The 17,258-nt window shown below is 40.0% G+C and overlaps 1 protein-coding gene across 6 annotated transcripts in view; it reads right to left on the bottom strand.

Annotated features, from left to right (window-relative positions):
- NRP1 (neuropilin 1) overlaps positions 1-17,258 on the bottom strand; it is a 137,378-nt gene that overhangs the window by 76,596 nt on the left and 43,524 nt on the right. For all 6 annotated transcript variants that reach the window (XM_064591869.1, XM_064591870.1, XM_045874213.2 and 3 more), the window contains one exon: positions 3,075-3,256. In XM_064591869.1, coding sequence (XP_064447939.1) covers positions 3,075-3,256 — 182 coding nt within the window. The remainder of the gene's footprint in view (positions 1-3,074; positions 3,257-17,258) is intronic.

The raw sequence follows: 17,258 nt of genomic DNA, 5'->3' as shown, positions 1-17,258 counted from the left end.
AAGGGCATACTTTCAAAATCAAATAAATTTCAATGCTTTCACTGAAGCTAGCCCAGGTATGTGACAAAAATTGGAGAAATTCCATGGGGTAATGGAAGAGAACTGGATTGAGCACCAGATCTGAGTTCCAGTGCTGCCTTTACTGCTAACCTGTTGTGTAAACTTAGGTGGCCTCCTAACCTTCCTTGTCCTCAGATTCTGTGTATAACAACTGGGAGGTGGGCTTTGGGATTTGGAAAAAAGAGCCCTTCAAACTTAAAGATTCTATAATTTCCTGCTTCCTCCAGGAAACATCAAGATTTGTGTTGATATTTTTCTTGTTCACTGTTGTATAGGCTTGCCACTGTTGAGCAAGCACTTCCCAAAAAGGAGCAAGGCAGGGGCATGGGTTAAGGAATTCTGCAGAGAGTACACGAGCACTAAATAGGAGGGAGTCTAGCAGCCCCACATGCCTATGAGGGAGTGAGCTGCTGCTTGGAGAGATGCACACGTGGCATTGGCAGCCCGTGAGCACTGCGCTTTTGATGTTATTTGTAAGACTTAGGGGACCTTGTGCAGCTGTGAGAAGGCCATGCTTCACTGTTAATGACATTAGGATATACAATAATAATAGCTAAGATACTCTCTTTGGAGATACTCTTAACCAAATAATGTAAGAAGTGACCAATCTTGCTCTCAACAAATGTGCCTTCCCCGCATAGAAACCCACAGAAAATGTCTCCAGCTTCTTCCAGCAGTTGAGCTGGGATGACTCAGGCCAAGGGAAGAACAGAGGAAGAGTGATAGGGTGGGAAGCATGGGTTTCGTGGAGAAATTTTTTTAAGTGAGTGGGAATAATTTTAGGGCAGTGGCCCAAGCTTTCAGCGTCTAGGAAAAGACATGGAGAAGGGGAAAGTGGGGTACCTGGGGAGAAAATTAGGTGTCCAGGGTGGCTCCAGGAGGCATGGGAAGAGGTGGGGACTGGCTTTGCTGTCAGTTAAAGGTGGTCTTCTAGAAATGCAACCTTAGGGATGCAGGAATGGCCTAAATATTCCTTAGAACTGTAATCTATTGCAGAAAACCTCAAGCTCGACAGGTGAAAAGACTCATTTATTGGTTCAACTATGATTAGTATAATTTATGTGTTTTGAGGAGACTTGAAATTGCTGCATTCTGGAAGAAGTGGTGTTTTTTTGTTTTTTGTTTTTTTTTGTTTTTAAGGAGATTCATGGATTCTATAATATCATTAAATGGCTTTTGAGGAAAAAAATGTCCATGAACTCGTATATGTATGCATAAGTGTATTGTGTTAGTTAATGACTTTCTATGGAGCACCTATTAGGATGCAGTATGTACAGTGAGGTGGGGGGGAAGATATTTTCTTTGCATTTTTCAGGTGGTACCAATCTGGTTGGGAAATGGACTATGCACACATGAACAAATTTGAAAATATTAAGGAGAAACATAATGGTTAGTGAAACACATCTGTATATGTATGTGTGTGTGTGTATATATATATATATATATATAGTATGCATATATGTGTGTCATATGTGTGTGTTGTGTGCATGTGTAGGGAACAAGTTGGGTAGAAATGTAGGAAAAAAAAGTAGAAGAATTAGGAAAAGCTTCCTGAGAAGAATAAGTTTAGAGCCAGGTTTCCCTGGAGGTTAAGGGACATAAACTGTTAGGGAGCAAGGGCTCTGAAATCTGATAGCACCATCTGTATCCATAAGCATTGTAATGGCTCGTGTTTACTGAAGACATTTTTGGTGACAGGCACTGGCTCCATGTTTCCCACGTTTTCATTTCAACTGATCTTCACCACAAACTTGTGCTAGACACTGTTGTCCATTTACCGGATAAGGAATCTGAGGCTCAGATATAACAGGTCAAGCAGCTTTCCACACAAGAAGGTATGTACATATGTAATCAGCTACACATACTGATGTTGTATATAGACTATTATTTATGCTATAGGTTTTCTAAGTTTGTGCTTATATAAATTTTTGAAGAAAAGTTGTCTCCATCTATTCATACTTATATGGCGACAGTGTCAGATTTCTTTGAAATTTTAAGAAGTTGTACCAGTGTTCCCAGAAACTCTTAATGACTCCTTTTTTTATTCTCAGTTGCTGCTGAGAATCTGTAATTGGTGTGGCTAGATTTTTTTTTCTATTAAAAAAGGCTTTCTCCTATATTCTAGGACAACACACTCAAACGTTGAACCTCTGGCCCTGGATTGCCACCCCCCCACCCCCCACATTACTGTCAACTTAAAAGGGAAGGCTGAATTTAACACATTAAAGGAATCTACTAGCTCTTGTGAAAAACAGTGACATCCAGATAAAGATACATTGTTTATCAATCGACTGATATGTGCGTTCAATTCCTCAAGGCTGGGAGACTATGAATTGTCAGATTCTATCCATCTCAATATATACCATTGGAATAGATTACTAAGTGATTATATTGGAGGGGGAGAAGGATCTTTATTTCCTAAGGGGAATACCATTTAAAGCTTTACTGTTCTGTTTCCTCCAAGAGCTTCTTTCCTCAACTATTATTCTTCTTAACAGACATTAATAGAAAAGCTCTTCTTCCTTCAATAGCTTTAGAAACTCTAAGCCTAGTGAACTGCTTTGCTTTTCCTGGGAAATACCAGTTTTGAATTTTGTAATAAAACAAAGGGATCAGGATGTACATGGCTTTAAGGTAAAAGGGACTCACGCATTTTTAATGAAGGAAATCAAACCTCGAGAGCAGACTAGACTTATTTTTGAAGAAGCAAGCTAAGAATAAAGGCTCTTAAAAGAGTTTTACAGAATGCATGCCTTATAAACATTGGTCAGCATATTAGTATGATGCAATTTTGAGTCCTGAAATACTGAAAAAAATATTTAAACATAACTTCCTCCATACATCAGGTAGTTTTTCTTTGTGTAAAGTATTTTTCAACAGTTTTGTAGTGGGAATGTATGATTTTTTACAAAAAGATAAAAGTATTACGCCTTGTCTTCTTTTCGCTGTCTTTCATGGAATCAAACAATGTGAATGAACATTGAGCCACACTTGTTCTACTGGAAGTCACTCACCTCTCTTGAAGATTTCATAACGTATGGAAAATCCAGCGCCATGTGTCTCATAATCAGAGACAAATTTGATAAAAAGAAATGGCCCTGAAGACACTACAGGAGAAGGGGCGATCTTCCCACAGAACTTCCCCCATAAGCGTCCATTTTCATTTTCTCCATCGATGACTTCCACGTAGTCATACCTAGCACATAAATATGGAAGAAAATAACAGGTGAGCGAGAAATGCCCTTCTAATTTGAATGATTTAGCAGGCAGCATCATCCAGCACAGGAAAACAGTGCTATCTGCATTCACCATTGTACTTCATGGAGGGAGAAAAATTCAGCAAAATGAAATAATTAAAATGGACTACATCATGTCTGTATACATCATCTGGCAACACAGAACTATTAAGAATAATGGTGTCCATTATACTTGCAGACAATGTCACTTAAAGTAACCAATTAACAAGAAAAATCTCATGAGCACAATTCTTTATTATTAAATTGTGTTCCTTTGTCTATGGTGGTGGGGTGTCAATACATAATGCTATGCATTCTTTTCAAACTGTGAAGTTCTTTTATGGATTCAAAATGTCTCCTTGGCTGGAGCTCTCCATGAACAATACTTTGATTTCTGTGAGCAACCCTCTAAACATATGGCCACAGAATAATAAACAGATTCTTTACTATTTAACTCAGTTCTACCAAACTCCAGACTCTTAGGAAAAAACCCTCTCTCGGTATCCACAGTGGTTAAAACACAGATCATCTTCCCCCAAACTATCTGGAATTGCAGAACATAATCTCTCTGAAGAAAAACGTTTATTTAAAAATGGGAAGTTACTTTGTTTACACCCACCAGCCTGAATCTTTAAAGGAACATTGTTGTTTGAAAAGGAAATATGACACACTTGAAGTCATCAAAGTGATGTGATTAAAAAAAAAATTCAGGCTGAATAATAATACACTGAGGAGACAAATGGTAAAGGAAGTCATGATAAAATATTATTCTAAATATTGCACTGAGTTAACACATATGTTTCTTTATCTCCAAAAGGTGGGGGGCTGTCTCCAGTAGACTGGCATCCTCCTGGAAAACAGGAAGATTCTTGTTTGTTTGGTGTTATCCTTTTCTTAGTGTCTTTCTCTTTCCTCTCTTGTTATTTACCAAGTCACCTAGGAGCCAGACAATCTGAGCTGTCTTCCATTTTTCTTCCAGAACTGACATGAAAACATTACAGTCCGCTCATTTCAAACCTTCATTTTATTTCTGTGTTTAACTTGGTTCAAAAGTCCTGGCATATATTAATTACAGGAATGGCTAAAATATGGCAGCAATATAAACTGTATCTGGCAATTTAAAAGAGATCAAAGTGGGGGAAATCTTCATGATGACCAATGTCATCTTTAACAATCTCTTTTCAAACTGTCCAGGACACATTACTTATGTTTACATAAAGCCTCACGAGAGAACTGCAAAGATGATATCACTAGTTAGAGTGGACAGCTTAAGGCTCTCTAAATTAAAAATGACATTACCTCATCAGTTAAAATTGTCTGCCAGCTTTGTGTATATCAAGAAGAAAAGAAAGCTGACATTGATGGAACTAAGCATTAACATATGTGAATTATTGTATTAACTGCATTTCCTTTGCTGCATCTGATGTTTCCAGTAGTAATCACTGGTCTGTTAGCATCACTGTCCCTTTGCAAAACTATGGACATACACAGAGGAACTGTTCAGTTCTCGGTACTTTGGGAGATGCTTTGCATGTTAAAAGAAGATGAAGCAGGAGGAGGAGAAGAAAAAGTGGAGGATGAGGAGGAAGAAAGCATTAGGTTCAAAATCCTTATGAGCCTTTTACAGCCGACTGGGGGCACCTGGAAAGAACACCATCTCTGTATTCGTTAAAGCCTCCTCGTTGGCATTTAGGTAGTAATTCCTTTTATCTCTACTGCTTCATTGACTAGACAGGTCTGCACGCTTTGCCCCACGCTTGCTTATGATTTAACTGTGATTTGAACTGTTGGTTGGGTTGGGTCTGGTGACGATGCAATACAGGCTTTTTTACTTGAATCTTGACATGGTCTGAATATTAAGTGGCCAACTCCGAGTGCATTTTGCTTTCCAGGCACCAGTAAGAGAGGTGGGTCAGGCTTTCCTAAGAAGTAAGGGTGCTTCTGGGAGGAACCTTTTCTCCCAGGTAGGAGAGAGCTCAGCTAATATAGTGCTAGTGAGTTGTGACAGGGAAAGAAGCTGGTATTTTAATTCACGTATCTTCTAATAGTAAATACCAGGCTCTCCTCTTGGCAACAGGAAAAGCTATTTTTAAAAGGAGGAGAGGGATTAGAATCTCCTCCCAGCAAGAGATAAGTCATTTCATCATTAAGTGCCAATTTTAGGAAATTGAATTATTCAGGGACACAATAGTTACATTTATAAACTGGAATGCTGCTATCATTTTAGCACTTCCCTTCAAAGTACCATCCAACAGGGCCCCAAAGAGTGTCACAAATAGCAGTTCATGTAAATATTCAGGAGGATTTAAGTGCACAAGTTGCAAAGGGTAGTACTGCCAAGGAAGTTAGGAAAGCAGCTTGCATCTCCCTCTGGAGTTGATACCAGTTCCACTCCATAAGTTTCTTGCTGGCAAACGTGGTGCCAGGAATGCAGCCAGTGTGCCAGCATCCCTCCCTAGAGACTAAATGTGTCACCACAGCAACGCACCCAGCCTGCCTTGGCCTGAGGCCCAGGATCCTGAGTTTGCAAATTTCGCTCCCCCAGCCTGCTATACATTGCTCTGTTACTGCTCCAGCGTGGCAGACGCTGCATTTCTTGGAATGTCCAAGATCCCTGGTCATGACAGCGGGACCTACGCAGGTGACAACAGGGGCATGTGTGTGCCTCTCATTCTGAACCGACACGTTACAGCTGCCAGAGGAGAGCTGGGAATTGCGTCTCGGGAATCTGACACACAAAAGCTAGACAAGGGGTCAGCAAGTGGACGCGTCTGTCCGTTCGGAGCCCTGCTCCAGAAAGCGAATGCTCCAGGTGCCAGGGGAGCCGTGTCTGAGTCCAAAGGGCACCACCCTTCTGTGCAGGGGCCTGGGCCAGAGCAGACATGGGTCCCGGCCAGGAAAGCCCTTCCTCAAACCTCATCCTGCCCACTTACCATCACAGGAATGTAAATGTCATGTGGGTATTTTGAATATTTCAGACGACAACCAACCTCTCCTCCCCCTTTAGGCATCCTGCCATTTCTTTTCTTAAATCTCCTGCCTAAATACTTTCTCTTTCTGTACTCATAGTGGTAAAGCAGCCCATATTTACTAGGAACAAACTTTTTTACAATTAAAGGATACCTTCCCATGGTTCCCATTTTAGGGCAGAGTACGCCGGTGGTTCTTATCAGGAGCGTCCCCAGCTTGAGAGTGCAAGCTCCTTAAGCCAAAGGACTTTTTGTTCCCAGACTCCCCAGCTCTCATCCTATATGCGCATGGTAAAAACACTCTGAATCCTAATACTAATCACGAGTTAGGTTTCCCCTAAGAGTGATAAAAGAATAAAGATTTCCTTCTAAGAACTCTTGAAAGGATTACCCAGAGATTATTTTTTCTTTCGGAAAGTTTGAATTAGAGTTTTAGGAAAATAGCCAAGTAGGGGGAGAAGTGATGGGAAAATGAGAAATGTACTCCGTCACTAAAGAGCGGTTTCAGAGGCTTTATAGGTAAGCAGTGCTGAACAGACGGATAGCACATTTTACTCAAGTCAGGTTTTCTCTTGCGAGTACAATGACCCCTGACTCTCCGTGGTGGAGCCCGCTAATGGAAAGAAAGCTAATCCTCTGCAGGGTGTTGTCTGGACGGGGGAGCTACTGTACCAACCCCTCACAGCTCCTGGACATGTCGCATGACTAGGTAGAGGGGTTATAGGTGCTGGCGGCTTTTTAATCTCCTTCCAGGAGGATCTACCCCCATGTGCATCTGTACATTAATAATGGAGAAATTTGATACCTGACATCATAAACCAGAGTGAGAAATGATGTTGGCTAACATAATTTTCACCTGCAAAAATGTGTTTCTTTGGATCTTTGGTTTATTTTGCACCAGGCATTAGTAGCTATCCATACTGAACAACCTGTAAACGATTACTACGCCACTGTCCAAGAATTACCTTACATATTCCCCAGAAGAGAACAGATTTTACTCTCAGAGCATTAGAGAGAGGATTTGGAAATAAAAATATACAATGATGGAGCTAGGAGGAGCCAATTAGTCTGCATCTGTGTTTCTGAGCGATTTTACATGAGATTTACCCCTAAGTTCTGGCTTGCTTGCAGTGTCCTAATCAAGATATATGAAGAGGCTTACAAGGTTCATAGCCTCTTATTTAGTAAAAGCAATTTTGAGAAATCCATTCAAAGGAAATAACCTGGAATAATGTCAAATATTTATGCAAAACCAATGCCTGAAGCTTTATTTAGAATAATGAGGGGAAAATGGACATAAGGCAGGCAGGAAAAAAACAAGAAGAAATTTATATACAATCATATCATGGAATATTATTCAGTCATTAAAAAGCCTATTCAATAAAATATTTTTTATAACATAGGAAAAAGGTTAATGATATCATTAAGTGAAAAATCAGAACATAAACCCCTATCTACAGTATATTCTCAGTTCTTAGTCATATGCAGAAAAAGAACTGGAAGTATGTCGAGCCGTGTGAATAAGTGATTATCTCTGCGTAGTGAGATGATGTTCCTTAGTTATTTCTGTATTTTTCAAAATTTTTACAATGGGTAAAGTGTTCCTTTATTTATTTATTTATTTATTTATTTATTTATTTATTTATTTATTTTTATTTATTATTTAAGTATGGATCCCAATGTGGAACTTGAACTCACAACCCTGAGATCAAGGCCTGAGCTGAGATCAAGAGTCAGATGCTTAACCAACTGAGCCATCCAGGCACCCCAAGTAAGTGTTCCTTTGTAACCAAATAGAAGTTTTTTTGAAAATTATTAATTACCTATATATAAAGTAGCAAATCAATACCTATTGCCTAGCTAATAATTTTTTTATTTCTTGGTCAGAAGACACTATTTTTTATGATGTTTTATTTGGAAGTAAATCAAAGGCTTTACCTTTTTTTTTTTTTTTAACAACTAGATCATGGAAAGTCTCTGTGTGCTTTTTTAAAATTAAAAAAAATTTTTTTTAAGATTTTTATTTATTTATTCATGAGAGACAGAGAGAGAGAGAGAGAGAAGCAGAGGGAGAAGCAGACTTCCCGCTGAGCAGGGAGCCCGATGTGGGACTAGATCCCAGGGCCCTGGGATCATGACCTTAGCCGAAGGCAGACGCTTAACCATCTGAGCCACCCAGGTGCCCTAAAATTTTTTTTTTTTTTAAGATTTTATTTATTTATTTGAGACAGAGAGAATGAGAGAGAGAGCACATGAGAGGGGGGAGGGTCAGAGGGAGAAGCAGACTCCCTGCAGGGCAGGGAGCCCGATGCAGGACTCGATCCTGGGACTCCAGGATCATGACCTGAGCCGAAGGCAGTCACTTAACCAACTGAGCCACCCAGGCGCCCTAAAAAATTTTTTTTAATTTAATTTAATTTTATTATGTTATGTTAGTCACCATACAATATATCATTAGTGCTTTTTTATTATGTTATGTTAATCACCATACATTACATCATTAGTTTTTGATGTAGTGTTCCATGATCACTGTTTGCATATAACACCCAGTGCTCCATTCAGTACGTGCCCTCTTTAATACCCATCACCAGGCTAACCCATCCTCCCACCCCCCTCCCCTCTAGAACCCTCAGTTTGTTTCTCAGAGTCCATAGTCTCTCATGGTTCATCTCCCCCACCGATTCCCCCCCTTCATTCTTCCCCTCCTGCTATCTTCTTCTTTTTTTTTTTTGTAACATATATTATTTGTTTCAGAGGTACAGGTCTGTGATTCAACAGTCTTACACAATTCACAGCACTTAAAAATTTTATTATTATTTTTTGTACTCGAATGTTAAAATGAATCAGATTTGATCTTATACTGTCTGAAATGCTGGCAGTAACACTTGCCATTTGTTCAGTAATTTCCGTGTTACAAAGTGCTGTCAGATGTACTGTCTACCATAGTCTGTCCGGTGATCCCAGGAAGGCACCTGTCAGGCGGCAGCCCAGAGGGAGCACAGCCTTGGGGAAACACTGGGGGGAGGCATAGAGATGGAGTAATTTGTATCCTTTTGACATTGCCTACTTTTGGGCAAATTTGATTCCAATTTCTGCTCTTGTTACTCCCTTTCATACATATTTTTTGGGGGGTGGAGAGGATGAGTATGACCTTATCAATTTAGAATTATTCATTCACAGCTCAATTCATTTTGTAACTGGTCATTGTTGCTAGAAACATGACACATCAACTAATATTTCATTGATTTTTTTGTACCAGTGCACTAGACCTATAGACACAGACATCTTCGGTGTGTAGAGGTCTATGTGCGTGTGTATATGTAAGAGACAGAGAGAGACAGAGACAGAGACAGAGAGAGCCCTTGGCCCCCAGGGAGTCACATGAGTGGAAAGTTGCAGTGGAATTGATGGTGACCATTGAATGGGCCTCCTTCTAGAGCTATCTTAGTCCTGGTCGTGGTCCTCCCGCTTGGCTGGATGTTCAGGGACGACGTGATGAGAAGCCCAGCCCAGGCTGGGCAGTAGAGAATCGACATGAAGCAGGGGAGGGGTGCCGAAGACCAGCTGGAATTTGGGTTTCTTCCCAGTGCCAGCATGCGGCGCCCTGAGCACAGATGGCTCCAGTGAAGATGGAGTGGGGCCGGAGCCTGGGTTATGCAGGCTGGGCTGCACTCCCTGGGATGGCTAAGTGGGAAGGGCAGGCCCTGGGGTGGGGTGGGGGGGCTGGAGCTGGCCTGGGTCACTCCCCCTCCTGGAGGAGGTTACAGGCAACACCCCAAACTCAGAGCAGGGAGAGGGCCTGGCCAGAGAGTCCTCCACGTTTTCGGAGGAACACAGAGCCTGGGTTATGACCTGGCCTGTTCTACCAAATGCCAATGTCTATGCAAGCCATTCTGAATCTGACAACATTTTAAAATTTGTACAATAGACAAAATACTGCTTTGTTTATTATTTTGTCATATTCCCCTTTAAGGTTTGTTTCTAAGTTTAGAAAGTAATTTTCCCCCCATTAAAATAATGGGAAATACCTTCCTAAAGATACATATTTTTTCATATATATATATATTTTTTTCTTCCTGTATGCACACTGTGTATTATTATAAGCAGGACTATAGGACATTAGTCTTTGAACTAGCGCTCCTTTTCACTTGTATTGACCTTTTCTAAAATTCAGTCTCCCTTACTTCTGTTCTGGCAATTCTTTTGATCCATCCCAAGTCTAGTTATCCTTTTGATGCACCCCTAACTTTTAGTCCATAGCCTAACCATATCTATACTTATTATGTGTTTATGCCTATTTGCACTAAGTAATATGCTCTTGACACTGTCAGGGCATGAGGTGGTGTTTTTCAGTGGGGGTAGCTACCTGCCATATTGGTGACCCCATTCATTGTAGGAGAGTAACATTTTATCAGCATTTCCATTTCCCCACCCCGGAGTTCCTCAGTACAGAGGACAAGTTCCAGAGTGCAAGGAGGACACCCTGGCTAGCTGGGTCCATGCCACAGAGCTTGGGAAGTACTTGGTGCTAAAGAAAACAGGTAGCTTTGCTCAGTGGCTTCTGGATATACCGAAGCCAAACCATCTCTCCTGTAACCAACTCCACTGATTGTAAATGGGACACCAACCCCCTCACCTCTCTCGGAACAAAAAAACTGTTGCAAACACTTCTGTCTTTTGTCTTCTCATTGTCCTCCTCAAAGGCCCACATGGTGTTAATCTTGCACTGGTCTACAGGCTTCCAGATAATTCTCCTCCAGGAAATCCCAACACAATACAGTCTCCCTAGCATCTTTTCCAGAAGGTGGCTCTGCTGATACCGTAGAGTAAGAGTTTCTATATGTAGGTAGTTGAGAACTTGTTCTCAATAATCAGAGTATAGTAAAACTCATAAAGCTAATCTCACACATTAAAATTTTCATCTTTAAGCTTTTGTGATGCCTCAGGGTCATAATAATGAATATCCATAACTTTATTGCAGCTATAGAAAACTGATGATTAATAATCTAGATAGTAACATAATAATATGTACGAGAGTTAACAGTCCCAGGAAATGAGGCATTACTAAAGTGAAGAAAGAAAATGTTAAAGAAAAAAGTTTTACTGGAGTAAAATTAAAAGAGATATTAAATGGCTCTCCCTGCAACAGTGCAAAGGGATGGCAATTGATCCCGTGGGCTGCCATGGGTCATTGCCAGTCAAGACCAGCATAGACCAGGACAGGAGAGAAACTGAGGCAATAAATGTCCAGCAAGTAATAGACAGTTTCCTACTGCTGCATAACAAATCACCACAAATGGAAGGGCTAAAATGACACACATTTATTAGGTCCCATTTCCATAGTGCAGAAGTCTGGCATGGCTTGGCTGGGGGGGTTCCTTGCTTGGGGTATCCCAAGACCAAAATCAAGCTGTTGGCGGGGTTGCGTTCTTATCTTGAGCTTGGTGTCCTTGTCAAAGCCCACACCGTTAGCGCAGAATTCAGTCTCTTGCAGTTGCAAGACTGTACTCCCCACTTTCTTGCTGGCTGTCAGCTGGGGACTGATCCTACGGACCACCTGCATTTGTCATCATATGGCCCTCTCCAGCTTCAAAGCCAACAGCAGAAAATCTGCCTCACAATGAATTCTTCTCATGCTAATGCTCTTCAGGAAAAGCTCAATCCTTTCTAAGGGTTCACCTGATTAGGTCAGGCTCATCTAAAATAGTCTCCCTTTCTTGAGGTCAGCTGGTTTGGTAACTTAATTAAATCTGCAAAATCCCTTTGTAGCAGCCCCTGTATTAATGAATAACTGGGAGGAGGTGTGTGCATCCCAGGGGCTAAAGACCCTGGGGGCCTTTTTTTGAATTCTGCCTACCACACAGACCAAGCTCCGGTAGGACACCTGGAGATTGGAAGACGCAGTAGAAACCAAAGCCAAGAGGGATCATCCTCTTGCATTACCCGATAGAGCAGAGACTAGTAGATCCAGGGTAAGACTAAGGGTGGGATTAGGAAACCGAAGTAATTGTGCAAGTAATTTTCATGTTCTCATGTCATGTTGGCTGCTGGTTTGGGAGCTCTGAGCCTGTAAGCATTGCTTGCAGTGTAAAGGAAAGCAAGGTTCTGGAGTGAGCCAGATTCTCCTGATTGAAGCAAAAACAGAACTTCCAAGATTGCCCAACACATATGTCTGGAGACAGAAAAGTGATAATAGCTTAATTTAAAAATAAATATATAAAGGAATTCAAGACATGTGGTGTAAAATAATGGTCAAAATACATAATTTTAATAGAAAATGTTTAGAGTTTAAATTTCTCATTTCTGAGGAATCTCACTTCGTAATTAAGATTTATTGGCATGGAAGATAAAAAAAGTCTTCCGCATGGGAAAATATTTCTATGATTTAACTCAGATTATGAAATCCAATGATGCATTTTAAATGGAAGAGAAGGAAGGCCTCCCTTAAAACAACTATGCTCTAGAAGTGATGGAGTCTTCCAGTGTCAAATTTGCGAAGTTCAGTATTTATAGAAAAATTCACATGCCTTTAATTACAATAAATTCAGTTCCCAAGTTAAACTGTGCCATCTGGAAGATATTAACATCATTTACAACTTGTTCGCCTCCCTGTTTCATAGAGAATTTTTACTTCTTGCCAACTTTCCACTGTTCTCAGGGGAAAAAAAAGGAATTACTTGTATGGATTGTCTCAAGATGGGTTTATATAGCAAGTCAAGCCATCAGGAAGTGACAGAGGGGGCTTTTTGGACACATTTACTTCCTTCTTACTTATTTTAAATCCTTATATCTTTAAGGGTTTTTTTTTTTTTTTCTATAAAGGATATTCTCTCTGCTCCTCTCCTCTCGGCTGTCCACAGGGAATAATTTTGTGTTTTTTTAAGTTAACTGAGCCTCTTTTAACATGGTCCGCTTGAGAGAGCTGGGGCAGGAAGGACTGCGTTTCGGTTGAGGCTCTGAACTTCAGGAGCCACTCCTGCACCTCTGATCTATCAAGAAGTGTCACTATATTTGACCTCTTACAAAGTGTCAAAGGAGCCAATGAGGCAAGGAAGTGCCACCTGCCTGACCATCAGGCAGTCAACTTAGTCAAAGTGGGATGACTATGATCCAAGTCCTCACACTCTGACCCTGGCCAGCTGAGTGTCTTGGGCAGGTCACTAACCAACCTCTGTGAGCCTCAGTTGCTCACCTGTAAAATGGTCAACATGATAATTAACCTACAGGCTGATAGAGAGGATTAGATGACATAATGTATGTAATGGCCTTTACAGGGCTTGATGTCCCTTCCCAAGTGAGGGTGGAATGCAGGAGAAGGAAAGAGACAAAGACATAAAAAGAAGAGGGAGCACAGTTTTGTTTTCCAAAAGGTATACTACCCAGTTCAAAACCGACTGTAGTCGAGTTGGTGCAGGAATTATAGCTCCTGTCCGCTCCCAGGGGGACCTGTCAGTCAGATGGCTAACTCTCAGAATATGACCGGAACCTGTTATTCTGAAAAGTACTATTTGGAATGACAGTAGGTCCTGCTCCAGTACCACCACCAAAAATCAATCAATTAAAGCCACTGTCAATAATGGAATTAAAGAAATCAATTTATATATAACCACGATATGTTTTTTTAAATCACTAAATCTGTTAAGTATATTCACTGATGTACCCAACTGATTTAATGATCTGCAGTTGGATTAGTGCTATTAGCAGGCAGTGCTGAATTTGCTCAAAAAGCCCCCTTAATTATTAGGTATGATAGAAGCACCCAGAGTGAAACTGCCCATTCTAGAAAGGCAGTGACTCTGGCTGATGGTGTCACAACATCAAAATCCTCAAGTTTCCTTTCTCATCCTTTGGAAAAATAAATAAAGCAATAATTCTGTTTTAGACTATAGGACCTAATGTGCTAATTATAATAATTTTTAAAATATCCTCCTGATTAATTAGTAATTATTCAGTGGGGATCTAGGTAGTTTGCAAATCAAAGCTGCAGGAACTAAAGTTGGCAAATATTCATTTTTTAAAGGTTTTTCTTTTCTTTTTCTTTCTTTTTTTGGGGGGGCAGTAATTACAGTAGACCCATTTTGGTGTCAGGTAGGTGAGATTATTCATTCTGGAAAGCAGAAATCCCTTACCCTGAAATGACTACCCATCTTTTCTGAAAAAGTGAAAAGAAAAAAATGCTGAAGAAAAATGGGTCTAGTGACACAGATTAGATTTCTTTTCCTTTTAGTGACACCAGTAGTGAAAGCAAACTTGAGTTGAATTTTAAGTTGGGCAGGGGACACTGACCGAAGTTGGAATTCTGCTATTCTGTTCAGTAGACCCTGAAGTTTACTCAGGGTACAAACCACCAATCTACCCATAACCAAGAAACACAAATCTTTTAGCCTAATGCATTGATGATACTAGAAAGAAATGCACATGAGAAAAATAGATCATGTCACAGGGAGATCTACCTTTTCCTTAATCCCTAATGTTTATTGAAAGCAGCATACTGTTTGCAATTAAGTCGTCTTTAGAGTCTGATGCATCCATGTGTATAGTATTTGTTCTATTTATTTTCATTATTTAAAATTCTATTAACTCAAAAGGCAGGTGTATCAGCTGCACATGACTGGGCCACTATTAGTTTTACTACCTAGCATGCATGTATTCTGAAACCCCAAGTCAATTTGTAATATGGAGAAAAAAATGTATAATGAGAAGTGTATCTGTGGACATAAAATACTTTAAATGTCAACTAGGGCTTTTTTTCTATATTACAACATGCAACTCAGTTAAAAAACAAAATATTCAGAGACTCGTCGGTTACTGGCCTAAACATTAGTTTGTATGTTTTTTTTTTTTTTTTTATCATTGACTTGCACGACAGACTTAGTAATTAATTGGCATAAGAGCAAGATTTGAACAATCTGTGTGTTAGGAGTGAGCTCATGGAGGGAAGAAAGGATTTTAATGACCTAGGCGGCCTCATGATTTATACAGACTTTAAGGACTAATTGTGTGTTTAGAAGAAAAGAAAGCAGTGGCCATAAACACTGCCAGTAGCCTAAGAGCAGGAACACCACCTAAGTTTAACCATATGAGCACAAAGAGGGTCAGCTCGCCGAAATGGCTCTGTAGTTGGAGCATGGATTTAACTCAATGGGGAGATCAGACAATCTCAGACCTACCATCTAAAGTACTCCCCGACCCTAAGGTATCTTTATGGCAAGCTTAACAAAAAGGAAAAGGGATTATGGTCAAGTTCATTAAAAATAAAAGGGAGCATAGAGGGAGGATTCCAAATACAGTCTTCTCTTTAGTACAACGTAAGCTAGAGAAAGGCATAAAAAATTTCCTCTTGATAACACTAAAGACTCAGCTGTAAAAACAAGACAGATAGGCAAAGGAGAGAGAAGTTTGTGCTTTACCTTCCTTGCTTTGACTAATTATTCCATAAGGAAAGTGATTTTTTTTTTTTGCATTACAAACCAGAATACATAAAACGATTTAACATTTCACTACATTTAAACAGCCTAATTTCTTTGAAATGAATTTCTTCTTTTAATGTAGAGGGCTCAAGTTTACTGCACTTTATCTATAAATAAAGGTTTCTTAAGAGAATTGATGGTGTAAAATCACAAGGTGGTTTTTCAGCATTTTAGTTCTTGAATTATTTGGGGACAAATAAGTGCTTGCTTACAAATGTACAATAAAACAGGCCCCTTGAGAATCCTTCCAGGGAAAACTTATTTAAAACATTGTAAGTTCTTAAAATTGTCATATTACATTAAAAATATCCATTTCAGATATTTCATGAATTCTGATTGCTTTTTTCTCTAGTAATGGCAAATTACATAGATCATATTATTGTTTTCATCACTTCCCAATCTGTTGTGTTTGCTTTTTTTTTTTTTTTTAGAGAGAAAGAGTGTGTGCATGTACCAGTGGGGGGTCGAGGGCAGAGGGAGAGGGAGAGAGAGAATCTGAAGCAAGCTCCAAACCCAGCGCAGAGCCTGATGTGGGGCTTGATCTCACAACCCTGAGATCATGACCTAAACTGAAATCAAGAGTTGAATGCTTTACCAACTGAGTCACCCAGGCGCCTCGCCCTTTTTTTGGTAGTAAGAAGTAGAAATAGTAGAGAATTGGTCCTAAAATGTATTCCCCAGAATACTTATCTTATGAAATGTTTCAAGGAAAAAATAAGGTTTTTTTTTCCCCCAAATCACTTGGGAATGTTACATGTCATAATGTTCCTTTCATGAATCTTCACAATTTATGTCAGTATATTAAAAGCTCTGAGGAGTCCCACAGGTATGAAACCTGGATTTAACTTGATTTAACCCAACATATGCCTATCTCATTGGTCTTAAGACTCTTTTATTACAGAATACCTGTGGAACAAGTGTTCATCAGAAAATATTTTCGGGGCGCCTGGGTGGCTCAGTTGGTTAAGCGACTGCCTTCGGCTCAGGTCATGATCCTGGAGTCCTGGGATCGAGTCCCGCATCAGGCTCCCTGCTCGGCGGGGAGTCTGCTTCTCCCTCTGACCCTCCTCCCTCTCATGCTCTCTGTCTCTCATTCTCTCTGTCTCAAATAAATAAATAAAATCTTAAAAAAAAAAAAAAAGAAAATATTTTCAATGTCCTGTTTTGGAAAGTCACTGACTTTGTACTAGCCACAGGTCAGCAGTAATAAAACATTCATAAGGGAATCGATTTTGTATGTGATGACAAATTTGAGAAGACAGAGATAAATTTGGCAACCTAATTCCTTCTTCTTTTCTGCCTTAAATGTTAGGAATTTAATTTTAATCAGTGCTTGGAGAACTGTTTTAGCAACTGTTTCTAACTAAACAAGTACAATGCTGATACTGAAGACTGCCTATACTTGGTAAAATAGGCTGGCCTGTGCCTGACAGATGTCCTTGGCATAGATTACTCCAGTTTGCTTCTCTGAGAGCAGGGAATTGGAAATGTCCTGGTTTTTACTCTGTAGTTCATGTTACGGT

The sequence above is a fragment of the Mirounga angustirostris genome, unplaced genomic scaffold (genome assembly GCF_029215605.1).
Source record: "Mirounga angustirostris isolate CCGP_5_RB_7025 unplaced genomic scaffold, mMirAng1.0.hap1 SCAF_5, whole genome shotgun sequence".
Taxonomy (NCBI): Eukaryota; Metazoa; Chordata; class Mammalia; order Carnivora; family Phocidae; genus Mirounga; species Mirounga angustirostris.
This window is presented reverse-complemented; position numbering and strand designations above follow the sequence as displayed.